At 39.8% G+C, this 14520-nt stretch overlaps 1 protein-coding gene across 3 annotated transcripts in view; it reads left to right on the top strand.

The window, feature by feature from the left end:
- The window catches only part of LOC101863056, a 51249-nt gene extending 40537 nt beyond the window's left edge, over positions 1–10712 (top strand). For all 3 annotated transcript variants that reach the window (XM_005108117.3, XM_005108119.3, XM_005108118.3), the window contains 2 exons: positions 1–152; positions 1241–10712. The exon at positions 1–152 is cut by the window's left edge and continues 110 nt beyond it. In XM_005108117.3, coding sequence (XP_005108174.2) covers positions 1–152; positions 1241–1435 — 347 coding nt within the window. In that variant the 3' untranslated portion in view covers positions 1436–10712. The remainder of the gene's footprint in view (positions 153–1240) is intronic.
- The last annotated feature ends 3808 nt before the right edge of the window (positions 10713–14520 follow it).

The following is a 14520-nucleotide window of genomic DNA, read 5'->3' as shown; positions in this document are numbered from 1 at the left end:
GGTACCGCGAGCTGTACGAGCCGCTCATCCCTGCACAGTTCTACGAGCAGTGTGTGGAGAACTACGCCAATGCTGATGCCGCCATCTCCATCGTCAACCAGCTGCCGGATATCAACAGGCTGGTGCTGTGCTACCTCATACGATTCCTGCAGGTGAGGAGGAGGGAGGGTTGAGGCTTGAAGGCCGGCGGAAAGAAGTGGTGAGGGGTGAGGGTGGGCTGATACAAGTGGTGAGGGTTGAGGGTGGGCTGATACAAGTGGTGAGGGTTGAGGGTGGGCTGATACAAGTGGTGAGGGTTGAGGGCCGGTGATAGAAGTGGTGAGGGTTGAGGGCCGGTGATACAAGTGGTGAGGGTTGAGAGCCGGTGATACAAGTGGTGAGGGTTGAGGGCCGGCTGATACAAGTGGTGAGGGTTGAGGGCCGGTGATAGAAGTGGTGAGGGTTGAGGGCCGGTGATACAAGTGGTGAGGGTTGAGGGCCGGCTGATACAAGTGGTGAGGGTTGAGGGCCGGTGATACAAGTGGTGAGGGTTGAGGGCCGGCTGATACAAGTGGTGAGGGTTGAGGGCCGGTGATAGAAGTGGTGAGGGTTGAGGGACGGCTGATACAAGTGTTGAGGGTTGAGGGCCGGCTAATACAAGTGGTGAGGGTTGAGGGCCGGCTGATAGAAGTGGTGAGGGTTGAGGGCCGGTGATAGAAGTGGTGAGGGTTGAGGGCCGGCTGATACAAGTGGTGAGGGTTGAGGGTGGGCTGATACAAGTGGGGGCTGGTTGTGATAGAGACTGGGACTCAGGTAGGTTGGCATTGACTTGAACAAACAGATATGGGTCAATACAAACTAACAGACAACGACCTATACACTGAGGCGATTGGGGACATTTCGATAAGACTAGAGACAGACAGACGGACACACTAAGATGAGGGAGCATTGCTATATTCCCATTATTTGTTCCTTTTTCACTACTTCTTTTCCCTGCTTTTTTTTTTTTAAGTTTTCTTCTTTGATACCAAGCTGGAATGAAATTATGTTGAATGCAGAGAATTTCAATTAATGGAAAATCTTGAAAGCTAAAAGCAGATTTTTGAGGGGATCACTGACAAGTCACATTTGATCGCAGATACTCTATAGGGTGGGTCAGAGGGATGTTGTGTTGGTATAATTTAAAGTGTGTCTGTCCTGGGAGGATGATGGGGTTTTGTTGTTTTGGTGCATTTTAAGTTTTGTTTCTTATGTGTCCCAGGTGTTTGCGGCTCCGGAGAATGCAGCGGTGACCAAGATGGACGTGAACAACCTGGCCATGGTGATGGCGCCCAACTGTCTGCGCTGTGAGAGCGACGACCCACGAGTCATCTTCGAGAATACACGCAAGGAGATGGGCTTCATACGCACCCTCATCCAGTCACTTGACACCAGTTTCATGGAGGGCATTGTATGATGATGACTGTAGTCCATAAACGTCATAAACCCCGCCTCCACCACTTACAAAAATCCCCGTCTCCATTTCGCTCCCGGCTGTTCTCCCCCCCTCCCTACTAGTTTTGTCTGTATTCAGGACTCCAGCCGTGTAGGTGTGTGAGTGATTTAACAATTTTTGTGTTAACTTATTCTGATTTGTGACTCTCGAAATGGGAGAGAGACATCCAGTGACTCTTCACGCCCCCGGCCTGGACACATGGAACGTGTGATGAAGACAGTCTCAAGCAACACTAAAACCTGGAAGTTACATCTCAGGACTGACACACAGACTGGACCTTTATATTTCTTAGACCTCTCTCGTGAGCAGACAGGGAGATAATGTCTAATGGAGTGTCTGTTCCACAAATGTGCCTGAACAGGGCTGGGTTTTAGTGTGTTTCGACTTTTCGATCTGAGCTTTCTGAGCAATGTGAGATGACCTGGTCAAGTGAAGGTGGGTTGTGAAGAGAAAAGTGGAAACCTGTGGTGCGTTTATATATGCCTGGGAAATGATGAACAAATGAACAAAAGGCAACGTACAGCTGGTTGTATAAGTGGTGTGGAGACGGGGTGAGAGTTATGAACAAATCATAAGAAGAGCGGGTATTTTGACCACCTATGATGTGCTAGGTAGTGAAGAAATATGTGCTCATTATTTATCGGTGGCATGTTTATATATAATATGTGTGTGTGTGTGGGGGGGGGGGGGGGGGTATCGATGGCTGAATGCAAGACTCTGACAAAGGCCACCGGGAAGATTTGATGTTTGTCAAACTCTTGCCTTCAGCCATAGATGCACACACACAAACATTTGTAGATGTATATTATGAAGGTAAGCATTAATAATAGGTTGAAACTGGTCAATGGGATCCTCCCAGAAAACTCAAAAGTTGTCAAAATAAAAATGGTTTTAAGTTTTTCTCTTCAGAATCTATGAAGGAGAACTTGTGACATTAGTCAACAAGGGTGATCTGTCTTTCAGACCTGAAAGTTTCTGGATTCAAAACACCAGCAATGGTGTATGGGATACGTTTGAGTGCATCAGTTTATTTTTGTTTGCCAAGACATAGAAAGGCACTGCTGCTACACAGAGGCAGACAACCACTTTGCCATTCCGCAGTGTACGATGCTCCAGATTGTGGCTCTATTGTGTAGCGTGTGTTAATCCTTGCACTTTGTGACATGGGATAGGGCAGAGGTTACTTAATCGGTGTGCATTTAGTGGACATGCTCTGTGGACCCTGGACTCAGAGGGCACGTTGTGTTTTTGTCTGGGTAGCAGAATCCACTTACAGAGAGGCTGTGATGATAATGTGAAGCTGAAGCTATTATGGATTTTGATTAGTTTTTGTGTGTGTGCTTTTTGCTGACACTGAGCGGTCCCCGTGATGAAAGCAAGCAGCCCTACATGTGTGTGTTAAAATCAGTGTCATTGTTTCTTTGTTTTGCTTTATTCAGCTGAGACCATCAAAACTAAAGTCTTTATTCACTTGTTTTCATGGTGTATTGTAGGTGCGAGGGGAGAGGGGATGGGAGAAAGTGATCTGAATATCTTGTGTGCGCAAATGGATAGCCTTTTTTTATTTTCATATTGTATTTTCAAAAAAGAGGAAGAAATCTTGTCGCCCAGCATGTCATCAGCTAAGACTGCAGAGTACTTTCTGGATTTTATAGAATTGATTATGAGTTATTTTTTTCCTTTTTGTTATCTCTTCATATATTGACGCGATCTGTCTGATAAAGGTCACCAGTACAAAGATATTTCCAACTCTTCTACTTCATCACAGCTGTTAGTAAGCCCCCCAATCTCTTCACCACTTTCTCTTGTCCTCCTGCCCCCTTCTGTCACATGTCAGCCACCCTAATCAAGATATACGAGTGTCAGAGAGAAGGTCTTGATACTTACAGACCCTAGAATAGTGTAATACACTATTTGTTAGTTTGTGCATGTGATGAGGGAGAAAATGTATATCTCCCTCACCCTAACCCCTTCCACTCCTCTCTTTTCCTCCTACTTTGTGTGGTTTTCTCTGTGTAAGCCCTGTGTCATATTGCTTGTGCTATAAATGTAACTTGTCTCCACTCTTCCATCACAGAGGACCTTCATGCCAACCAAACATATTCAGTAGCTGTTATTATTTATTTGATTTCCTTTTGGAGGTTGTGAACATTTTTATTTTCAAGCATTTACTTGTAGAATGTTGATACTGTTTGCATCACTGTTGCTTGTACTGTTACAATGCATGTATAAATACCCGTTTTAAAAAAAAGCATGTGACTATACAAAGTTTGTAATTTAATTTACTTTGCTGCCTGTGTGTGGATGGAAGATATGTAAGAATGCCTGAGTGCAGTGGTGAGCAAGTGATACTGAAAATCTGTTATACACTTACATATTGCACCTTTACCTGCGTACAAATTGTATTTAAGACACAAAAAAGCTGCACAAAAACACTAGTCAGGATACTTCATATTGAAACTGTTTTGTTGGCAGTGGCTATCACAGAATTTTAGCTTTTGTTTGGGTTGGGTTTGGTTTGGGATGGGAGGGGGGGTTGTTTTGTTTGTTTTTTCATTTTGCTTGTTGAGTCGTCAAACTTGTGAAGTCCGGTATTTAAAAAATATGTGGGCTAGCTGTCCAACTTTCCTGAAATGTTCTACCTTTTGAATATAACTGAACCAGTCCTGGATTAAGAAAACAGTAGGACTCTAGCCGCTGTGTAAGTGATGTTCGATTTCACTTGTAACTGTGAACTTCTAGCCAAAGAAAAGTGCAGCGCGTGATGGCATTTTGAAGAGATAAGAGCTGAATCAGGGCAGGACTGTGTTTGGCTTGGGTGCCAATGTATGGATAGATGTGCTCCCAAGTAGGAATGCTGTGAAATATTGAAGTAATCATAGATTTTTTTCCTGATTTACTGTCTATTCAAGCTTTCACGTCATCCTTTTTTTATTATGAGGTGTTCCTTATTTTAGACTGAGAGAGAAAACACATTTTTAAGCGTTTCAGGAATATCTATAAACACATTTATGCCCGAGTGTGTGCTTGTGTTTTGTAAGTTTTCAAACTTTTTTATCTGTGCCAGCATTTGTCCTTGTTTGTTGGTATTTTGACTGAGATTTGTAAAGTGACTGCTCTCTTTTCTTTCTTCTTTAAATAAGTTTCTTCCTACTTCAGCTGAAAGAATTGAACTATGGTAAAATAAGATTTTGCTACATATAAAGACCTGTATTTGGAACTTTTGTTTTCTTCATCTGGTAGAAGAAGAGGGAAAGTAGTGCCTAGCGATATCTGATGTTTGGAGCACCAATCAATTACTGTGTCGACTGTAAAAAATTTTAATGTCTTTATGATCAGTATTTTATTCTCACCGAATGGTTTGCCATTTATTATGTTTTCAATGCAAAGACAAAATATATTGTACTTGATGGATCTGTTTCCTGCCCTGTGCTTCTGACGGAAACTGCATTGTCAGAATCACAAAAGAAATATTATAATAATCTGAAGACTCGTATATCTGCTGTACTCTTAGGAACAGCCATGGCTGTTGCACAGCAGCTAGTCAGAGTTGAAATGTGCAACACCTAGTAAAGTAACTTTAATTAGCAGTGTATAAGCTCAGAACAATCATAGAGAACTTGAGGACATTCTGGTCGGGTTTGTAGACCTGTTGTTGTTCAAAGAATGTTCAATGCAGTCACAAGTACAGTTCACATACATGCCTGTAATGCATGATCAGCAGACCTAGGGTTTGACTGGAGTTTACTCTTTTGGAAGTGTCAGTCGTAGTTCGTGCGACTTGGCGCATGTCTTGTCTCATATTCAGTCGTCTGCCATTGCTCTCATGGAGAGAAGTCTCAGATCTGCTTTGTGCATCAATGGAGAACCAGCATCTGAAACGTATTATTCCTTGAAATAACGTTTTATTACTACCCTGTGTAGCCATTCGTGTCCAGTGCCTCATTCCCACGGCCATGACCCGACTTAAATATTGCACAGTAGCTCCTGTTCATAGTTACTGTGTCTTTGTTTATGAAAAAGGGAAGCATAAAAATATTCATAACATGTTTGTTAAAGAAAATGGTTACTGGTGTTTCAAAAATGATCCATAAGTTCAAAGGGCTACCTTTGGTTTTAAATACATCAATTTATTTGAATGTTATGAATATAGTAGTGATGTAAATGAGCATGTTTTCTGTTAAGAGGTGAAAAGTTGAGCTATGCTGCCTTTTAGCTGAAAGGAGCACAGGATGACTGTGCTGTAATGACAGCAAAAAGTTATGGTCATTTGTAACACATTTCCAATACTGGTAACCTATTCAGCAAAATAGAAATAAAGAAAAGTGACTCTAATCTGCATGAAAAGGTTGATTCATTCAATAAAAGACAACTGGTTTATCCTAAATAGACGAGTGTCTTTGCAAAGTAATTTGCATAAGACAAAGAAATCAAACGAAACAAAAAAAGAAGGATGTTGATTTTCCTTGTGTATGCAAACTTTAACTCTCCCTGTAGCCGTGATATGTTTTGGTTAACCTCTGTTGTGTTAAATCTTTAATGATTAGTTTGGTGAGGATTGAATGAACCCTACTGATATCTCAGGTGAGGGAAAGCTGAGGGAGATACTTTTTGTGAAAATGTTTTGCGCTTGAAATTTCCACTGAATTTATGTGTGCTGGGACTCTCAGCCTGTACAAAGTTTCTGATCTCTTCATTGTTCTCAGTGTTGTTAATGTGATGACCCAACTCCAATATGATATGTCAAAGCTGAAGAGGTTGGTGATTTATAAGGATGAACTGAAGAGACTGCGTGCTGAAAGAATTGCATACCTGTGGATTTCTTAATACTTTCTTTGCCTGTTTAGTGATATATATTTGTTTTTAGCCACCCCAGTGTGTATTGTTGTAATGCCTTGCCAGTGTAAGACTAAGACTGAAAGCCTGTAATTGCATCTGAGAAGGAAGTATGATGAATGTGTTGAGAGTTTTATCAGTGGTTGCTAGTTCAGGGATAGTCAGGTCCTGGTGATACTACGTCTGAAGTCTCTTGTGGTGATAGTGGGGAGCCAGAGCGTCTGGGGGAGATGGGAACGTCCCAACAGAGGTAACATGTGCCTCATGATTCCACCTGTATATTAGTTCTTTTGCTTCTTGGGCTTTGAACAGATACATGCTGCCAATGTAGGTTGCAGAACTGTTGGAAAATAATAGTGATGGTATGTAGATTGACAACAGGATTTATGATGTTGTGGTCATGTCAATACATACAAATGGTCTATGTCTTTTCATTATATTCTACTGATACAGTATTTTGCCCTCAGGATGATTTCTTTTTTTTGTTGTTTAAAGCACAAAGTTAAATGAAAATTGTTTTGAATAATATATAATCAGACTGTTTTTCTGTGAACACTCGATGGTATAAAATATTAAGTACTTAAGTCGTTTTTCTCAGTTCCAGGTTTTATGAATATAGAAGATATGGATCCTGGGCTGTTGATTTGGCTCAGATAGACATCTTCCCTCCCCCCCCCCCCTTCCAATAGACCCTAACTATTCCCAACAACTGTCAGTCTTGGTTTCAGCAAGTTGTGCCCTCCTCTAGTCTCCTCAAAGACCCACTGTGATGAGTACATAGAAGACCCCAGCTCTGAATCTTGCAAACATGAGTCACTTAAAAGAGTTTTTAAAGAACAAGGCCCACCCCAGTTCAATGCCAAACTTGCCTCCCGTGGGAGCACTTTCTTGAAAAGGTGAAGTTTTATTAGCTTTTTGTATAAATAGGGTTTTTTTCGTGTGTGGTTCTGGTTCCCAAAAAAGTTACGAGAGGAGCTGATCAGAGAATATGATCCTGTAAATAGCCAGAATGGGAGAATGTTTAAGTGGAATGGCAAGCTCTATACAGTTGTAGCTTCTATCCCCCTCTAGTTTGTGAGAATATGAAGTAACCAGCCAAATGTTCTGTTTGTTATGTGGAGCAAGTTGACCTTTGCCCTTTTCTTATAAAAATTGATGTTCATGATTTACTGCAAACATTGAAGTGATTTTTCAGAATTCTTTTGTTACTTGTCAATAATTCATTTTGCACTGGAAACACCCCCAATCCCCTCGCCTCCCCTTACTCCCAACACTTCATTGTGGGACATGGGACGACTTACATTGTATCAGAATCAGCTACATTGTACATGCATTCATTCATCCACCTGTCAGAACAAATCTTCCTGCATCCTCTACTGTTTTACACAGATAGCCCTCTAAGATTCGCGAACCCAGTCCTCCCCATCAGCTTTTTATTTTATTCTTTTCACATCTTACACTGATAAATCCCCTTTATGCTTCTTTGTATGTAGGTACACATTTTTATTTATACATTAGCAAATATTGTTCGTGTTGCTGATATTATCTCCTCTGAGATGTCAGTCTCTCTGCCTGTCAATTTTAAGTGTCCATTTTTGTTCCCAGTGCTAAATGAAAACGGTGAAACATTTATCACTTTAATGTACTCGAGGTTATCTGTTTTTGGCTTGTGAGCTTGAGTGTCATGTGTCAGAATAGAGTTCTGAAATTGTTATAACCGTGATGTGCTGTGAGAACCAAGATTAATGAAGTCCAGTTTATGTCCATTGAAACTGAACAATCTCAGATCAACAGAGAGTTAATTAAGTTGGTCACTGTCTCACCCGCTGCCCACTTACACACTTTAAGAGTCTGAGTTGACTGAATGTCTCTCTATGTGCCCTTTTTTTTCTTGTCCGTCAATTTAATGAAGGGATGATGATAGGAATTGATACCAAAAATGATGTTGTGAAGATATGCTATTTGTGCTTTAAGTGTCTATTGGAGAGGGGTGATTGGGTTTTTTTTTCGTTTCTGGAAAAGCTGTGTATAGAACTGTAAAGATCATTATAGGTTATTACCGTTATTTTTAACTCACCAGTTAGTGTGGTACACATTTATACATGTCTATGAGATGATGAGAGTTTTAGTGGATCTTTGTAGACATTTCAGCTTGGTCTGTTCCTTTGCTGTTTCTGCCTGTGTGTGAATTGATGTACAGCATTTAATTTTATTTTTTTTCAAGAGACTTATAATGCTGTGACTGTCAGACAAAATATGTCAACATAGATCTGGTAGAATTTTATTGTTTTAGGTAGTCTTTTTTGTTGTTGTTAAGTGATCCTGTGAAAGTGATTTTTTAGTACAAATACCTTCATACGAAGTTCTGTGCAGCCGGAGACAGAAGGGTAGGTATCACGGTATAGTTAAAAACCATTGTGACTATGAGTGGTAGTTAGATTCTAGGTTGTATGCTTTGTTAAAAGACAGGTCGCTGATGCAAGCTTGAATTATTGTTACTTTATAGCGTGCTGTGGATAAACTAAAATCAAATGACACTCTGGCTGTGCTTATCGAGCAGGTTTTGGCTGCTGCTGTTTGAGCAGAGCCCTCGCCTCAACTATTTGGAGTTGACAAGTGCAATAATTATGAATTGTTATGTTGATACGTATAACTTATAGAACATATGGTATGAGTTTGCCGCGCTTAAAATAGAATGTTTGCTGTTGCTTTGTATGCCACCACAACAGTTTAGCTGTGCCGCAGCAGTTTTTCCAACCCCCTAAACCGTCTTCTCGTAGTTCAAACTGTAACTGTTTCCACCGCACAAAGTCATGATCTGTTTGATACACAACATATAAAACTGAAGAAAAAAAATGGAGCATCATTTTAATCCAAATGCAACCTGCGAACAAAATGTGTGTGAAAATATCTCTATAAACATATAAATTACCTGCGCAATGTAATGTACTGCTGCAGGGAAAACTAAGGTCTCATATTAATGTAAGTCATCTAGTTTTCCAGCAAATGCTGAGTTATCCACTTTTGCACATCATCTCTGTGGACCAAAAGCTTCCTGTTATTTTTACTCTGAGTCTGAGTGTTTTTGTTCCCAGACTTGTTAAATTAATGTACAGGGGAGGAAAGCGCACAATTATGTATTCCAGTACACATATGGGTGTATTAGGTCTGTATGGGCTTACTATTAAATATTATTTCTGTAGCATGCTCGTACAAATTGCTGCTGTAATTCACAAATCATGTGACTGAGTTGAGAGTAAAGATTGCAGATATAGTTTTTTATTTTTTGTGACAAAGTGACAGCCCATTATTCTTTTAATCGATTTGTGCATACATTGAAACAAAATTTTCTCACACATACATATGCTGGCATTGGCGCACACACACATGCACATACACGAGGGCTAGCACACGCACACACTTTCTTTGTACGTGGACAAAATATAAAGCTAGTTCTAACATTTTTTGGGTGTTTTAAGTCATCAACTCTGAATTTTTTTTCCTCAAAGTAACCTTTCTTGAATTGTAACATTGGCCTCCTCTGACCAAACAAAGTAAAGAGCCTTTTGAAACAAGTTTTGTATCGGTTCAGTAGTAAACTGCCTAATTTCGGTTGTTGATCTGTTGTATTTTTACAAATAAAGTGGAACTGTATAAATAAATGAGAGTAGAAACAAAATGATATCCAAAGACAGTGAACAGTAGCTTACTAAAATCTCTGGCATTTGACAACAGAAACAAATTATTGTGCCACCTTTATGGTAATGGTCTGGGAGATCTAGTGTAGCAAATTGTCACAAAGCAAAGTCGCTTGGTTAAAACAGTAATGTCTACAGATTCTCATCTATTCTCCTGCATAGTTTATGCTGACATTTTTACACTCCATCGGTCACTCTGACTTACAGAATGCTCTCATCAGATAAGTTTACTTTACTTACACTTTGGTATATATACACATACATATATATATATATATATATATGTCACATTTCTCCTGTCTGGCTCACGTTCTAGTTTTTGTTGCTGCATAATACATGAACTGACCTACTACCTTTACCTGTTTTTCTTTCACTGCACATGTCTGGACCGCAGGCTTGCGTTTAGTAGATCAGCACCTTGGGTTGTTGTTGTTGTTGTCATTGTTGTTGTTGTTCACATTTGCTTTTCACCAGCTCTGACTCACTTTCAATTTCTATAACTTCACGTTTTTGGAAATGTTTTCGTAAGTGGACAAAGTATGAATGCTTGGTGACTGAAAGTGGGGTCTTTTGTTAACTTAAATAGTTTTTGACTTTGAATGGTATGATTTGTAATATGATATTTATGAGTTTTTTGGTTCCTGTCATTGAGGTGAAATTTCATGAAATATCAAAATAAATTCACTGTATTAAAAATGGCAAAATTGATTTTTTTCCCATTTTTTGTCATGTGTCCGTTTGGGAACATATGTTGAAATACACGCCTAAACAGACGCTCACACACGTTATGATGCTCGTACATGCACCAGTCGAAAAGTTTGTAGATGGTGGTTCAGGGAGCCCAGTAATCCAAGAGAGAAGCCAGCATGTAGCCGCACATCTACAAGTGGAAATAAAGATTTTAAATGCTCAAAATGTAGCAGACTCTTTTATACACAGAGTTGATCTCATTGGCCATAGCAGAAGCCACAAGTCATCTTCATCCTTATTTCTTTTTCTTCTTCACTTAAGGGGGGGGGGGGCTCTGTACTGCCGTGCCAAGGCAGACCAACGTATCTGCAAAAATTAATAATTAAGGGGGGGGGGGGCACCTGAAGGCCATCTCGCTTATAAGTGGACCAAATTTTACCAAATTTCGTTCATATAACAAGCATGATAATTTGAAAAAAAGTTTTGTTTCCTTGGATACTGCGGCCTTACTGGATTTTTTTTACATGTCTTATGTAATGAATACCGCACTTATTTTCCATGGAAATATTGTTTTTTTGCGTGCATGTTAGCAAACATTAGATCTAAAAATATGTCTTTGATTTGTTCCTAAACGAATTAGAAAATTTTTAATGATTTTTTTTTTCCTGAGGTAGTATTCAAGTTTGCAAAAACTCCATAAAAATCCACACTCGGGACACCACCAGCAAAAATCTATTACATATCAAAAATTCAAACAATAAATTTTTAGTATTTTATCTTCTCTTCATTCAGTGAAAATTTCATGAAGATTGGATGGAAAATGGTGCAGCCTTCTATGCTCCTCTTAATTTGCTGTTATTGTTGTTTTTGGGGTTGTTTTTTTGGGGGGGAAGGTGACCCTTTTTTTCTTCCTAAGTTATTCTGTCCATCATCAAAACACAAAGCTTTAAAAATGGTCTTTCGGGGAGCTTTTTGGAAGTTCAACCCCCTGATGGGCTCGGTGTAAATCATTTCGAAGGTGAAGCGAATATTTCCACTCTGGTGACCAGCTAAAGATCCTGGAAGGATGAGAAAGATTCCAACTCCGCCTGGGATTTGAACCTCAAGCTTTGACCTCGAAAACCCCATGGTACTAAGATATCAAACGGGAGGCTGGGGACACTGTAGACAAGTTTTTATTTATTTCCCGTCCGATTTTTCCCCAGCTATTCCTCTCCGAAACACACACACACACACACACACACACACACACACACACACACACACACACACACAACAACAACAACAACAACAACAACAACAACAATAAAAACAATACCCCCAAAAATGTGTAAGCATACATTTCTTCCACCCTGGCAAGCTTCGAACTGGTTGGGGGTAGAGACGGGGGGGGGGGGGGTATATAAATCCAGTGACACCAGGAAGAGATCTCGGGTGCCACCCCTCTACTTCTGATTCAACTAGGATAACAGAAAGAACATATTATATTCCCACTTTGTGTACTAATTTCTAGTGAAGACTTGCACATAATATACATTGGTGTATTGTCTTTAATCTGATTTCTTTTCTCTACTTTTTTCATTCGCACTATACACTCAAGAGCACCTACGTCGGTTTCTGTCCAGTGGGCGTTAAAATCGCACAGAAAAAAAAAGAAAAAAAAGAACAGCCACCACAGTAATTCATGCAGCAAAGTGAAATGCAATTTGACAGCAGCGTGATTCGACAGCTCGTGATGTTTGATTTTGATAAGGGGTGAATAATAATTTTATCGAGTGTCGACCATCGGTCTTGCTGCTGGGACCTTGTAAGCCTATCCCTCTCAACTCTCAGCCCGAATTAGCGCTGACAGGTAGAGTCGAAGCCCGCTTCCAAGATTATCTAAATACTGTCGATGGCGGTGTAGAATACATACATTGAAAGAAAAAAAAAGAACAAAACGGTACGTTAACAGAATCACCAACATGTTTAAGAGCGAACCTCTGGCTCTACCGTCTCCAAAGAGTGATCGGAGCTTACTACCTCCACCACTACTATAAACCAAGTAACTACTGTGCTATGCAGCCAATCCTTCAACTTCAAACCCCAAGTATGAGCTAAAACATAACGTGTTGTGTTTTTGTTTGTTGTACATGTATTGGTTTTGTCCTATTTTGCTAAACAAAAGAACATTTCGGTAAATCAAGTAGGCTACATGTCTATCCAAGATACATCGATGCACATATTTTATTATTCCTTGTTGAATCAGGTAGTTACTTATCTTTGATAACTGGAAGGGATGCAAACTTGCATACATGATATATGACCACCATGAAGTGTCAGGTGTGAAACTGACATTGATTACAATGGTTCGTCATTCATTTCACTGCTCCGGTGCTCTCAAAAACAAAAGTTAAAGGCCTACAGTCTTGGTCTTTCCTCGTCACCCACCTGAACAAGTTGTCAAAGCAAGTTTTGTTGCTGTTGTTTGTTTGTTTTGTTTTATATGTTGGTTTGTTGGTGGGTTTTTTTGTTGTTGTGTTGTTGTTGTTGTTTTGTTGTGGGGTGTTTTTTGTGTGTTTTTTTTGGGGGGGGGGTTGGTTGGTCTAACTGTTCCTTTTAGCCTTCTATTATTCCACCTGGCACAGGATGTTCAATGTCTTTATCATTATGTCTTTTCATGTGTCCCAGAAACTGCATGTCTCTTCTTGACCCACGAGGGCTTCTTTCAGTGTTACTGGATTTCTTTTTCCTGTAAAGAATTTCCCAACAGTCTCATAAGAAACACATTCCTGTTGCGTCTAGTTTACTTTCAGTACTTTTGGTAATAATAAGTGCCCAGCATTCACTTTCATATGCGTGCGGTATAGACGAAGTTGACCGCACACACAGTACCGTAGTTTAAGGGGGGTGGGGTGGGGGCTACACCTGAAGGCTGTCTTGCTTATTACTGGACCGAATTTTACCAAATTTCACACATATAACAAGCGTAGTAAGGAGTCGTAAAATCCAAAATCAAATTTGAGAAAAAAGTTTCGTTTCCATGGATACGGCATCCATATTGGATTGTGTTGACAGGTCTTACGTAATGAATACCGCACTTATCGCTCATGGAAATTGATTGGGTATTTTTCATGCGTGTTTACAAACACAAGATCTAAAAATCTGTTTGTTGTTTTTTTTCCTAAACGAATTAGAAATTTTTTAATGAATTTTTTCCTGAGGTAGCAGTCAAGTTTGCAAAAAAATCCGTGAAAAACCACACTCAAAAACCACCAACAAAAATCTATTTCATATATAAAAAATTCAACAAACAAATTTTTTGTATTACATCTTCTCTTCATTCTGAGAAAATTTCATGAAGATTGGATGAAAAATGGTGGAGTTATTTTTTAAAAAGTATGAGAAAACGGCCGATAAAGAAAAAGAAAATACTGACTTTATGAGGAAATGGCGGTGACAAACATGCCCGGTATGTGACAAAATACGGTTTTGGGGGGTTCTTATGCTATGAAATAGTTGTAGGAGAGGCTGAGGAAGCTAAAAAATGTCTACAACTTAAATTCCATAATTTTGAGCCGAATTTTGACTTTTTTCAGGAGTAAACTCATTTTGCTCCTATTATTACAAGTTAATCTGTCGTTTGTACGTATGTCACCTAGCCAGCCAGCCTCGAGAACCTATAGCGCTAAGCACTCACGCTATAAAGGAAGAGAAAGGCCACGCAAAATGTGGATTGAGGGTGTCAAGAGATCATAATAATTATATCCCTACTGGAAGAACTGCGAAGCTGGCTTGCCTCAGAAAACTGCATCTCCCCTCGACGCTTAGCGGCAACAGAGA

The sequence above is a fragment of the Aplysia californica genome, unplaced genomic scaffold, assembly GCF_000002075.1.
Source record: "Aplysia californica isolate F4 #8 unplaced genomic scaffold, AplCal3.0 scaffold00661, whole genome shotgun sequence".
Taxonomy (NCBI): Eukaryota; Metazoa; Mollusca; class Gastropoda; order Aplysiida; family Aplysiidae; genus Aplysia; species Aplysia californica.
Note: the sequence above shows the minus strand (reverse complement) of the source record. Positions and strands in the feature narration are given on the sequence as shown.